Source organism: Haliotis cracherodii, unplaced genomic scaffold (genome assembly GCF_022045235.1).
Source record: "Haliotis cracherodii isolate W230 unplaced genomic scaffold, xgHalCrac1.p SCAF_9, whole genome shotgun sequence".
Taxonomy (NCBI): Eukaryota; Metazoa; Mollusca; class Gastropoda; order Lepetellida; family Haliotidae; genus Haliotis; species Haliotis cracherodii.
The window spans coordinates 50113054-50127817 of NW_027266343.1; the positions used below are offsets into that span (position 1 = coordinate 50113054).

The 14764-nt window shown below is 42.1% G+C and overlaps 1 protein-coding gene across 1 annotated transcript in view; it reads right to left on the bottom strand.

Moving 5' to 3' along the window:
• The window catches only part of LOC139452471 (transmembrane protein 128-like), a 78585-nt gene that overhangs the window by 33070 nt on the left and 30751 nt on the right, over window positions 1-14764 (bottom strand). The window contains exon 3 of the mRNA XM_071233961.1: window positions 10591-10758. Within this exon, the coding sequence (XP_071090062.1) occupies window positions 10591-10758 (168 nt within the window). The remainder of the gene's footprint in view (window positions 1-10590; window positions 10759-14764) is intronic.

A 14764-nucleotide genomic window follows, 5' to 3' on the forward strand; every position in this document is an offset into this window, starting at 1 on the left:
AATGTTTGGTATTATTATATAGATATGCTACTACAACTTCGACAGTGAGGTGCATGACAATATATCTTTATACATTAAAGTGGCCATATAGCTAGCTCTCTGTTGGGCTTCGATGACAGCATGTGAAGTCCAACCAATACAACCAATGAAAAGAAAGGATAACTACGCACATGGAAATAGTTTTTCACATTTTAGGGTAGTTTCTCATTGACAGTTTACCATTCTATGACATATGTTTATCTAGATGTGAAGACTTGTCAAAAATGAAACAGACTAAACACATATGCATTATTTTGAATGGACTGTGTAAGATGTGATGAATCGTCACATGGCTCTGGCCTGTGGCAGAGGTAATATGCTGGCCACATTGAACTCTGGACAGGAGAGTTGTTGATTCACATGGTGCATTACACGTGGTTAGTTTGAAGTTCTAAGCAATTTCATGTGTTATTTACCAATCACATCAAACTGAGATGGTGTTAAATCAAACAATGAAGTTTCTCGTTACAGTGACTTGATTTAAGTGAGAACTAGTACTTTCCAGATCAAAACCAAAAAGCATACTGCCGGATAATGTAACTGGAACATTAAAGTTTCACAAATAAATGGACTGCGACTTAGAAATAATTCATAACCGTTATTTGTCAATTTGGATTTTCTCGCTGTTTAGGATAATTCTTAATGAACTCTCTTGGGAACCAAATAGGGATACGCCGCAATGTTACTGAGCTAGCAGTACATCAAGGAACGTTGTATCGAGGCTGTTATTACATGTACAATAATAATGTTGGTACTTATACCGAGCTAGCTTCCATACACTCAGTGCATGCTCAAAGCCCATTCATTGCATTATCCTTCTCAGTTCCGGTGAGTCCTTGGGAACAAGGACCACTAGCGATAAAATCTGGACAGATGTCTAGCAAGTTCACTTCCACGAAGACTCCTTTCTGTAATAGCTGCTTCAATGCTGCTGACGGCTTTGTTCTGTAGATAATTGTTTGGAGTCTTCAGTATGATGGTTCATGAAGCGGACAAATAAAACCATGAATAGGATATCTGAACAACACTGAGAAGCCATTGGTCGGATGTTACTGACTTCCAATTCTCGTCAACCCTGGAGAGGCTTCAGCTCACTGGACCCTCGGTCAATGGAACAGGAAACTTAGTCTTCACAAAAGTTGTAGACGATGGCGTTCCAAGATCATACGTCTGTGGCTTGTGAGTGGCACCTGGGCAGTCGTGAAAAACCTGTTTATTTGTAGTTTAACTCACTCAGCAATAGTCCAGCTATATGATGTGGGACAGAAAATAATCTAAACCAGACGATCCAATGATTGACATCATAAGCATTGATCTACACAATTGGGATACGATGATATGCATTGACCAAGTCAGCAAGTGAGACCACCTGATCCATTAAGTCGCCTCTTACGACCAGCATTGGTTGCTGAAGACCTATTCTATCGCGGAATTGTCACAGAACCTAATAATGCATGGTTAAGGTTGAAATCTTCCAGAATATGCTCCGGTTTCAGTTTGGTCGATTGTTGAAATCTGGACACGACACAATCCCTCTAGTCAAGGGTAAGTCACTAGTATTCCTCTGGCTACTAGTAACTCATCTGAATTTTAAACCAAGAATCGGAAGATAGTGTATGAGTGAATGAGTGAATTTGGTTTAACGCCGCCCTTATCAGTATTCCAGTTATATCACAGCGTGTCAGCTTAATGTGGGAGGAAAGCCCGAAGTGATGCAGGTCTCAGACGTTTACCACTTCTGTGAGACCCATGAGCACGGGTATGGTGCTGAGAAACCTAGAAACATAATCGGGGCGAAACGGGATTCAAACCAACAATCATAGGTTTCTGGCGTGCCCAAGGGACGCAACTCTGCACAGCGAATCGCAGCACCTTAGACGACTGCCCCCAGATAGTGTATGAGTCAATCTCTGCGTAGGAAATGGTTGGTTAATGTTATCTTTTATCTAAAGCTACGACCATTGCCATCAATTTGTGTATTAGCCTGTGGTTATGTGTATAACACATCTTTGGACCCAATTGCTGTGAGACGCATTTAGAAGTTGGAGTACAAAGTAAGGATAAGATATATGGATGAACAACTTCTAATTACAATTAGGAGTGACATTTTGGTGTAGGTTCTAACACTGTTATCAAGCAAGTGATGTACAGAGTATGGTTGACAAGTATATTAACATGATAGGAGACAGTGTTTATACAGTAAAGTAGGTATCAGATGTAGTTAAAAAGCTCTGTTATGTAAACAAAAGGGTAGGAAACATGTTGACCGGGCGAGTCAGTAGTATAAACACAAGGATTATGACTGATTGGGGTCTATGATGAGTTAGACCTGTGATGATCCGGGGTAGAATAGGTCTTCAGCAACCCATGCTTGCCATAAAAGGCGACTACGCTTGTCGTAAGAGGTGACTAACGGGAACGTGTGGTCACGCTCGCTGACTTGGTTGATGCATGTCATCGTATCTCAATTGTGTGGATCGATGCTCATGATGTCAATCTTTGGACTGTCTGGTCCAGATTCAATTACTTACAGACTGCCGTCATATAGTTGGAATATTGCTGAGTGGGGCGTTAAACAACAAACAAACTTTGATGAGTTGATGGTATGCGGGTGTGTGTGTAATAGCCTTGGTCAGGGTTGATTGACGGTTGGAGTCTTTTGATGTTTTGATCTTTGGACCTGTCTGGTAGAGATGGAGCAGCATCCAAGTTCTTCCTTTCCACCTCCGTTAGGATAATGCATGTGTAGTCATTGAAGGTCGGAAGGAGAAGCGATGTAATTCCTGCTCTGAATCAATTGATATACGTACAAAATATCCAGTGAAGTATGTGCATGATTGTCCATATCTTCCGATAAACGGACACATGATGCTCTTTAGCTTGTCCGAGATACGAGAAATCAATATCTAATTCAAGTGAATGCGATTCTAACATCCGCTGAGGAATGGCATAAACCGGTTGGCCGGTTATTGGGGTAGTTTATCTTTAAACTTTAATATTGATAAATTGTCATTCATCGTAAGTAAAGTCTCTCGCACAGTTGTGGAATGCTCAGGACTTCTCTCCAGAGCTAAATATCTCAGAAAATCCCAATTCCTCTGGTAAACTTTAACTGGTTCCTCAGGGGGTTAGGTGACAGGAATCAGCTTGTGAACCGTTACCAAATTCCAAACAGGCATCAAAATATCCGGAACAGATCTAGCTATTCGGACACATTGCCACTTGTCAGACAGATCAATGTCCTGGGTCATTCACCAGCATCTGTGCCTTGACAAGCTTTGGACCCCACCGTACATGACAGGTTCCCTGTGCAAGTTGCTCCGTACCCACGTCAGGCATTATGAGCTTCTCAACCGGGAGGGTAAGCGGAACTGATCTGAGTAAACTCGTCCGTGGCCTTTCAGACAGATAGAAGGTCCCGGGCTCCTTAACAAGCAGCCCTCATAGAGTAGCCAGTCCCTTTGTTTTGTAATCCTTAACTTGCCTGGCGACCATTTCATCAGGCCTTTGTTTCAGTAAGCTTAGCTTGCGTGATGATTGCTTGCTCAACTCTATCTTCCAGTTTATAAATATACTGCGAAATTTCTGACTGTAAACTTCGCAAACATTAAAGAGAACAATTTTGAAAATTCATTCAGTGCTGGCTGTTTTTCTTCCAAAACTTTCTTAATTTTGGTCTTTGCTGATTTGCTGTGATAGATGAATCAGAAGAGGTTGGACTATTGATCATTTCCGCTTGTCCATTTTAGGTTATTTCAATGCGTAAATAATTCTTTGAATTCTGACTCTGTAGAATCAACACACTGCACAGAGATCACAACGATTGGAAATTGAACACTTCTTTGTACGACAATATCGACACAAGTGCAGATCTGACCTAATCAAAAAGTTTTTCACTTGGTGCATTTAGTTGGAGCTTGACATCTAAACCAGGAGAATAACTTCATTATTTGCAGAATAATATATGTAAGTAGTAGGGTTTGGACGAGTCCAAATTTACTACCCATGTACCCGACACCCTATTACCCGACCCTATCCTATTGAGTTTTACTGTTATTGTAATTACATAATGTATCACATGACTAACCACGGGTCCGGGTAGTCGTGTGGGTACCCAGGTCCTACTCAGAACCTACCCGACCCGAGTACCTGAGTTACCTGTCCTAGCCCTAGTCAGTTGTAACTGATATTAAGACATAATAGAGAATCTTGTCATATAAATCACCAAAAATCTACCATATGATTTTGAAAATTTCCCTATCTCCAAGTAACTATAAACATGTGTTGCTTGTAGTCCACAAGGACAAAATAATGATGCTGGAGGGATTACAACACATGTGCTGAGGGCAGGGTTTCCCACATTAGGGGAGATAACTCAAGGAAAGACACAACATGTACCACCAAAGAAATTTTAGTTTTTTTAGAAATTTAGTAGGGAGTCATTTACTTGGGGGAATAAAGGGCAGATCTGGCATTTTTAAGAGAGGGGTAAAAAATATCAAAATCCTGTCTCAGATAATTTTAGTGCCTACAACATACTACATTTGGTTTTCAAAAGTGGGGAGGGGTCCGGACTCCCTGGAACCCCCCTCTGGATCCACCTGTGGAATGTTTACGTAATATAATAAATAGTCACTTTTGTTCCTTTTTTTCATATAACTTACAGGGAGCATCTGTTTTCAGAGTTGTGTATTCCAGCTGCCTTGCATGCAATGGGTTCCCAGAAACCTTAACTTTCCACCCTATTTTGTTTTCATCCTAAATTGAGCTGAACTTCAAGGTGGTTTAAATAATTGCAATATTTGTAAATAATTGATAATTTAAGAAGTGGACAGAAGCAGTAAGAGATCAAAAGAGACAACAGAAGTTTGTACACAACAACATCCATTCCAAGTTCAGTAAAATACATATTGATATGTGACGGCCAAACCTATCCTAATAGTTCATCACACTGGATTCAAGATTAGAGTTGGTCCCCAAGAACCTATGCTGGACATAAGAGGCGAACAAATGGAACGGATGGTTAGGTTTGGTTACTTTGTTGAAGATGTCACCATCCCCAACGACGTGGATCAGTGCTCATGATATCAATCACTAGACTGCCTGGTCCATACTTTATTAGTTACACACCGCAACTGTCCTATGGCATATTCTTGAGTGTGGTGTTAAAATACAAACACATACACTATTGGCAGCAATAGATCAAAAGTTGAAGCTGTGTCAAATATCACAATAGACAGCAAAGAACATCATGTGTCATTGGGTGTGAGGTGAGGTGAAATGGGGGTTTAACGTCGCGTCCAAGATTATTGCACTTATATTGCGATTTGCATGCACGTGTGTGTGTGTGTGTGTGTGTGTGTGTGTGTGTGTGTGTGTGTGTGTGTGTGTGTGTGTGTGTGTGTGTGTGTGTGTGTGTGTGTGTGTGTGTGTGTGTGTGTGTGTGTGTGTGTGTGTGTGTGTGTGTGGCTACTTGTACTAGTCCGGACTGATGCCGATCTATAGTGCTAGCACACTGAGATACCATGCCGCGGTTTAACATGAATACCCCACTCAGAAACAGTATACTGACTCCGAGCCGACCAGTCCTTGTTTCAGCCCCTTAATGCTGTGTGCCAGGCAGGGTAACAAGAAGTACCATCGTCTTTTTAACGTCTTTAGGTATGACGCGGCCAGGAATAGCACATACTTACTGAATATCAAATTCACACTGACACATGCTGAGATGGCAGAAATCTGCAAAACTGACATTTTCAACATTGCTGACATGTTTAAAATTACATCACAATTCTGTGAGAAATTCATAGACCAAATTGTTGGGACTATGTACACAGAACTTCAGCATCATAACCCACAGGCATCAGAAAGTGTGAAAATGTAGTAAAAACTAGTAAATAATGAGATGGTCAAAAGTCATTGTTGGGTAAAAAACCAAAATACAGCTGTGGCAGCCATATTTAAAATCAGAACAGAATTCTGCAAGCATTTACTGTTTAGGAAACAAAGGCTTTGATCATCCACGCCAAGTTTCAGCTTCATAGGCCTTCGATTTCAGAGAGAAGTAAAACTAAATGAAGGCTTACGATGGAATTTAATCAGGTGAGCTACAAATAATCCATCTATGGATCACATCTGCAAATCTGCAACAAAATGGTTATTTCCTTTCAAGTACAAGTTTTAAAAGGTGGATAATGCATCTGAGTTCACACAGTGAATTTGTTGCAACAACTTTCCACAAAGTTAGTCCTGAAACATTTCATCACATTCCCAGAACAAACAGAGTTCAACAGAGCGACGTCATGTTCAACTCATTCCAAAGTCTCAATCACAGCTCCATTATCAAGTTTAACAAAGCAGCAAAAAGATTAAGCAAAGCAGAATTCTAAAAATGTAATAAGACTTTCTGTTTTTGAGGGATCAGTGATCCATGAGACAGACGTGAAACATCTCCAACCTGATGAAATAATCCATGAATCAACATGGCCGCCACTGTATGCATCGAGTGATGTCCACAAAGCTGGGATCCCCATTATATCACCATCAATAGTCAGCAGAGGCAGACCCACAAGCTGTTAGATGCATGTCTCATGAAATAAAAATGCTTATGTTGAGTGGAAACAGCAATTGAATTGATGGACGTAACAGCACAGAGGATAGCAAACATGGATTTTGTTGTTGAACATCTGACATTTGAAACATCTCCGTGATCACCAGATTGAGGTCCACAAGGGGTCAGGTAGTTTAGTTCATCAGCAGGGAAATATTGATGATGGAAATATGATGCTCAAGATCCTTCTTTCTTAATACAGCCGTCAAACGCATTTATGAACCTTCAAATGACAAAATCAGAGACTTCTCTTTTCGTAAGCGCTCAACTCAAGGACTTATCTGATCATAAACACTCAACATCATCAAATTGATGAGGACCTTATCGAGCTAAAAATACATAAGACAGGATGAGGGATAGAGTGCATCCACCATACTGAGGCAGGTGGAACGTGAGGGATGGTGTGCATCCACCATACTGAGGCAGGTGGAACGTGATGGCGTGCATCCATCATACTGAGGCAGGTGGAACGTGAGGGATGGAGTGCATCCACCATACTGAGGCAGGTGGAACGTGAGGGATGGCGTGCATCCACCATACTGAGGCAGATGGAATGTGAGGGACGGAGTGCATCCACCATACTGAGACAGGTGGAACGTGAGGGACGGAGTGCATCCACTATACTGAGGCAGGTGGAATGTGAGGGATGGTGTGCATCCACCATACTGAGGCAGATGGAATGTGAGGGATGGAGTGCATCCACCATACTGAAGCAGGTGGAACATGAGGGATGGAGTGCATCCACCATACTGAAGCAGGTGGAACATGAGGGATGGAGTGCATCCACCATACTGAGGCAGGTGGAACGTGAGGGATGGAGTGCATCCATCATACTGAGGCAGGTGGAACGTGAGGGATGGAGTGCATCCATCATACTGAGGCAGGTGGAACGTGAGGGATGGAGTGCATCCACCATACTGAAGCAGGTGGAACATGAGGGATGGAGTGCATCCACCATACTGAGGCAGGTGGAACGTGAGGGATGGAGTGCATCCATCATACTGAGGAGGGATGGAGTGCATCCACCATACTGAGGCAGGTGGAACGTGAGGGATGGAGTGCATCCATCATACTGAGGCAGGTGGAACGTGAGGGATGGAGTGCATCCATCATACTGAGGCAGGTGGAACGTGAGGGATGGAGTGCATCCACCATACTGAGGCAGGTGGAACATGAGGGATGGAGTGCATCCACCATACTGAAGCAGGTGGAACATGAGAGATGGAGTGCATCCATCATACTGAGGCAGGTGGAACGTGAGGGATGGAGTGCATCCACCATACTGAGGCAGGTGGAATGTGAGGGATGGAGTGCATCCACCATACTGAGACAGGTGGAACGTGAGGGATGGAGTGCATCCATCATACTGAGGAGGGATGGAGTGCATCCACCATACTGAGGCAGGTGGAATGTGAGGGATGGAGTGCATCCACCATACTGAGACAGGTGGAACGTGAGGGATGGAGTGCATCCATCATACTGAGGAGGGATGGAGTGCATCCACCATACTGAGGCAGGTGGAACGTGAGGGACGGAGTGCATCCACCATACTGAGACAGGTGGAACGTGAGGGATGGAATGCATCCACTATACTGAGGCAGGTGGAACGTGAGGGATGGAGTGCATCCACCATACTGAGGCAGGTGGAACGTGAGGGATGGAGTGCATACACCATACTGAGGCAGGTGGAACGTGAGGGATGGAGTGCATCCACCATACTGAGGCAGGTGGAACGTGAGGGATAGAGTGCATCCATCATACTGAGGCAGGTGGAATGTGAGGGATGGAGTGCATCCACCATACTGAGGCAGGTGGAACGTGAGGGATGGAGTGCATCCACCATACTGAGGCAGGTGGAACGTGAGGGATGGAGTGCATACACCATACTGAGGCAGGTGGAACGTGAGGGATGGAGTGCATCCACCATACTGAGGCAGGTGGAACATGAGGGATGGAGTGCATCCATCATACTGAGGCAGGTGGAACGTGAGGGATGGAGTGCATCCACCATACTGAGGCAGGTGGAACGTGAGGGATGGAGTGTATCCATCATACTGAGGCAGGTGGAACGTGAGGGACGGAGTGCATCCATCATACTGAGGCAGGTGGAACGTGATGGATGGAGTGCATCCACCATACTGAGACAGGTGGAACGTGAGGGATGGAGTGCATCCACCATACTGAGGCAGGTGGAACATGAGGGATGGAGTGCATCCATCATACTGAGGCAGGTGGAACGTGAGGGATGGAGTGCATCCACCATACTGAGGCAGGTGGAACGTGAGGGATGGAGTGCATCCACCATACTGAGGCAGGTGGAATGTGAGGGACGGAGTGCATCCACCATACTGAGGCAGGTGGAACGTGATGGATGGAGTGCATCCACCATACTGAGATAGGTGGAACGTGAGGGACAGAGTGCATCCATCATACTGAGACAGGTGGAACGTGATGGATGGAGTGCATCCACCATACTGAGACAGGTGGAACGTGATGGATGGAGTGCATCCACCATACTGAGGCAGGTGGAACGTGATGGATGGAGTGCATCCACCATACTGAGGCAGGTGGAACGTGAGGGATGGAGTGCATCCATCATACTGAGGCAGGTGGAACGTGATGGATGGAGTGCATCCACCATACTGAGGCAGGTGGAACGTGAGGGATGGAGTGCATCCATCATACTGAGGCAGGTGGAACGTGAGGGATGGAGTGCATCCATCATACTGAGGCAGGTGGAATGTGAGGGATGGAGTGCATCCACCATACTGAGGAGGGATTGAGTGCATCCATCATACTGAGGCAGGTGGAACGTGAGGGATGGAGTGCATCCTGCACAGCCATTGGAGAAAATAATGAAACATGTCACAAGCGACATAGCGTCACGACATGTTTGTCATCAGTTGTCATCTGGAACATACATCCATATAATTACATGCACTTGTTATAAAATAGGACATAAAGTATTAACTCGAACATCAAACCGTCTATGACTTTTTGCAGAGGCTTCCGATGAATCATTTGTAGCCCCATTCAAATGAATGAGTGAGTGAGTTGGGTTTAACGCCACTTTGGACGGTTATAACACGGCATGTGAGATCCATGTGGGAGCTTAGCCCAAAGTGATGCAAGTCTTCGACACTTACATGAACACAAACAAAAGGCTACAAGAACTTCCTGTATTCTGACAATGCTTCAGATATTCAGCCTAAAGAGATCCCTGCATAAGTGTCTTGTCATACAGTGTGTGACACTGGGCTTTGTATTATACTGTTTGGAGTCTTTATTTGCCAGCCATGCCACCCCTAAAAAGGATGACCAAGTTTTATTAACCTACATGAAATCATTCATAAACTATCTGATAAACAAATATATATTAAGGGTATGAGTTTTTGAGGGTGCCAAATAATTCTGAGGGGCTACAAGGAAGAAAGATTTATCAATGATGGCCAATTTTGAATTGATCTGCAGAACATGTTTACCCATAAATGGAACTATGGCACATGCTCACGAATCAAACGATCTTCTGTACATTCTCCCCCTGATGAAACATATGAAATAAGACACCCCTCAGATGTCTCAACGGGTTTCAGAATCAAAATGTGTCAGACGACAAAAAACAGCAACACGAAACAGCAGCAGAACACCAAGAAAGATATATCTGTTGTGAACTGTTGCTGTCAAACAGATTCTTCATATCAATCACAGTCAACAAGCTGACCACAACAGCACAACCTGCACAGTCTGTATAACCTAATATCGCTGTTCGCTAAGACTGGCTGGTGTAAGTTTCAAGAGATATCAATATTTGGCAGTCTCTCTTGCATTGCCATCTTGTTGACTAATCCAATTTCTGCATTCACTGGCACGTTCCTATATGAAGATAAGAAAAGTCAGAAACATGGGACTGTGATAATGTCTACGTGCTACAACTTTCGTCTTACCAGATGCCGCCAAATATAAACGCTGCCGTGGCGATGGGGATGAGTGCGGGGTAGTGTCGTTCCCAGTCGTCGGCGCTGATCTTCTTGATGTAGGACAGGTAGACGACCAGGAACATGGCGATGCAGATGTTGATCCCCATCAACACGGAGCCGATGTTGAACCATAATCTGTAACACAACATCACATTCAGTACTGAAGCACACATTACTACAAAGAACACAGCTAGTCCAACACGATTCTGTAGTAACTAAACTTGTTGATTCGAAAATTTCACTGGAGTGAGTGAGTGAGTGGCTGAGTGAGTAGGTGGGTGAGTGAGTGGGTGGGTGGGTGGGTGGGTGGATGAGTGAGTGAGTGAGTGAGTGAGTGAGTGAGTGAGTGAGTGAGTGAGTGAGTGAGTGAGTGAGTGAGTGAGTGAGTGAGTGAGTGAGTGAGTGAGTGAGTGAGTGAGTGAGTGAGTGAGTGAGTGGGTGGGTGGGTGGGTGGGTGGGTGGGTGGGTGGGTGGATGAGTGAGTGAGTGAGTGGTCGAGTGAGTGAGTGAGTGAGTGAGTTGGTGGGTGAGTGGGTGATTGAGTGAGTGAGTGAGTGAGTGAGTGAGTGAGTGAGTGAGTGAGTGAGTGAGTGAGTGAGTGAGTGGTTTAACTCCGCTTTTTAACAGGATTCCAGTTATATCGTGTTAGCTTTATGTGGGAGGAAAGCCTGTGGTGATGTATTTCACTTGTAACCTTACCATCTGATTGCACACTTTCACTGTTTATAACATGTGTGCCAAAACATCTTTCACAATTAGTAACTGTAACACTAATTGCAGGTACACAACTTAAAACACGAATGTTCCTTTGATACACATTCACTACAAGCAACATGACGTGGATGATGGACACTTCCTACAAAACCTATCCTCTCACACTGGGTGCTTAAACTAAAGGCAAAGATCTTCCATATTTAGGGACAGTTCAATAGTCCAATGTTGGACAAAAGTTCTTCCTACTAATCCTATCCTCTAACACTGTGTACTTATACTAAAGGCCAAGATCTTCCATATTTAGTGACAGTTCAATAGTCCCATGTTGGACAAAAAATCTTAAACCTTTAAGCCTGGGTTGGCAGGTCACATCCTACAAAATCAACTGAGGAGATTTACAGATGAATTCAGTACATAACAGCTCTAATCATTCTTCTCATTTCCATCCGAGGTATAAAGGTCTGAGCACCACCAGCAACATGAATCTTGCTAAATAGAATTCACTAAACATTGTCAACAATTGATGACATTTACAACAAGATTTGCTTGATAATAGTATATGCAGCTATTAGGGCTGGGACGAGTCCAAATTTACTACCCGGGTACCCACCACGCTATCACCCGACCCTACCCGCTATAGATCTTAAGACTTGGGTGTAAAATGTCCAATTGGGAATTTATTGACCGTAGCCCTGGTAAAATGTATTTAGATACACATATAAAAAACGATCTAGTCATGCATACACTGAAGTTGACTGAAGTTTTATCTTTATTCAAACCTATAAAGGTCAGAAAGAATGGGTGCATAGTCAGAAAGAAATGCGAACATTAGTGACTTGTAGTGTTACCATAGAGTTTTAGATATTTGTTGCCATTAAACAGTATATCACGTGACTATCCACGGGTCCGGGTAGTCCTGTGGGTACCCGTGTCATACTCAGTACCCACTCGACCCAAGTACCCGAGTTACCCGTCCCAGCCCTAGGATCTATACAGACACATTGCTTATTACAATATAATAAAAAACTTAGGCATAAATTGTGTCTATTTTGTCATCCGTCAACTTCTGAGAAATGCCTATAAAACATCATTTTCCCAATTAAAAGTGTTAGATGTGTCTGAAAACTTGAGAAATACGCATTTCATCCCACCTTCAACTTTTGAACTACACCCTTACACAAAATTCAAAATTCATTAATATCACATTCAATCTCTTGAGTACCAAAGACAGGATGTACTTCTAGAACGACTTTGGTTACATTGTGTGGAACTCTAGTCCAGCTGTATATTGTCACAAGGGTTAAGTTTCAAAGTGAGTCTGAGAACCTGGCTGAGATGAGAACAGTCGGACTGGAAAAACAACAGGTCTGGTGATACTTCAATCTATCCCAGATCTGTTGTCTGGCAGAGAAAATAAATTTCATCATTCCACTAGAGAGACTTTCTTACCAGAGGGTGCAAACATTCAAATTACCTTATGTACAGCGAAACCTTGTTAGCTGTAAGTCATCCTGACAATATATTACACCAAGCAATTTGTAGTTTGAGAGAAGCGATTGAAATGCTGATATTCGACCATCTTCGTGCCAGTAATGCTGATGTCAGTATCTTGGCCTTGCGACAGTAATGGAGTGCAACTTGACATGGCTTCACTTGATGACTGTATGTTAAGGTGATACTTAACAAGGTTCACTGTATCATATTGAGGCGATACTTAACAAGATTCACTGTATCATAGTGAGGCGATACTTAACAAGATTCACTGTATCATAGTGAGGCGATACTTAACAAGGTTCACTGTATCATATTGTGACGATACTTTAAGGTTCACTATCATTTTGAGACAATACTTAACAAGATTCAACGTATCAAATTGAGACGATACTTCACAAGGTTCACTGTATCATATTTAGATGATACTTAACAAGGTTCACTGTATCATATTGAGACGATACTTAACAAGGTTCACTGTATCATAGTGAGGCAATACTTAACAAGATTCACTGTATCATATTGTGACGATACTTTAAATAAGGTTCAGTGTATCATACTGAGACGATACTCAACAAGATTCACTGTATCATATTTAGACGATACTTTAAACAAGATTCACTGTATCATATTTAGAGGATACTTAACAAGATTCACTGTATCATATTGAGACGATACTTAACGAGATTCACTGTATCATATTTAGACGATTCTTAACAAGATTCACTGTATCATATTTAGACGATACTTAACAAGGTTCACTGTATCATATTGAGACGATACTTAACAAGGTTCACTGTATCATAGTGAGACGATACTTAACAAGATTCACTGTATCATAGTGAGACGATACTTAACAAGATTCACAAAATCATATTGAGACGATACTTTAAATAAGGTTCACTGTATCATATTGAGACGATACTTAACAAGATTCACTGTATCATATTGAGACGATACATTAAACAAGGTTCACTGTATCATAGTGAGGCGATACTTAACAAGATTCACTGTATCATATTGAGACGATACTTTAAATAAGGTTCACTGTATCATATTGAGACGATATATTAAACAAGGTTCACTGTATCATAGTTAGGCGATACTTAACAAGATTCACTGTATCATATTGAGACGATACTTTAAATAAGGTTCACTGTATCATATTGAGATGATACTTAACACGGTTCACTGTATCATATTTAGATGATACTTTAAACAGGGTTCACTGTATCATATTGAGACGATACTTAACAAGATTCACTGTATCATATTGAGACGATACTTAACAAAATTCACTGTATCATAATTAGACGATACTTAACAAGGTTCACTGTATCATATTGAGACGATACTTAACAAGATTCACTGTATCATATTGAGACGATACTTAACAAGGTTCACTGTATCATATTTAGATGATACTTAACAAGATTCACTGTATCATATTGTGACGATACTTTAAACAAGATTCACTGTATCATATTTAGAGGATACTTAACAAGATTCACTGTATCATATTTAGATGATACTTAACAATATTCACTGTATCATATTGAGACGATACTTAACAAGATTCACTGTATCATATTTAGATGATACTTAACAAGATTCACTGTATCATATTTAGATGATACTTAACAAGATTCACTGTATCATATTGAGACGATACATTAAACAAGGTTCACTGTATCATATTGAGACGATACTTAACAAGATTCACTGTATCATATTGAGACAATACATTAAACAAGGTTCACTGTATCATATTGAGGCGATACTTAACAAGATTCACTGTATCATATTGAGACAATACATTAAACAAGGTTCACTGTATCATATTGAGGCGATACTTAACAAGATTCACTGTATCATATTTAGACGATACTTAACAAGGTTCACTGTATCATATTTAGATGATACTTAACAAGATTCA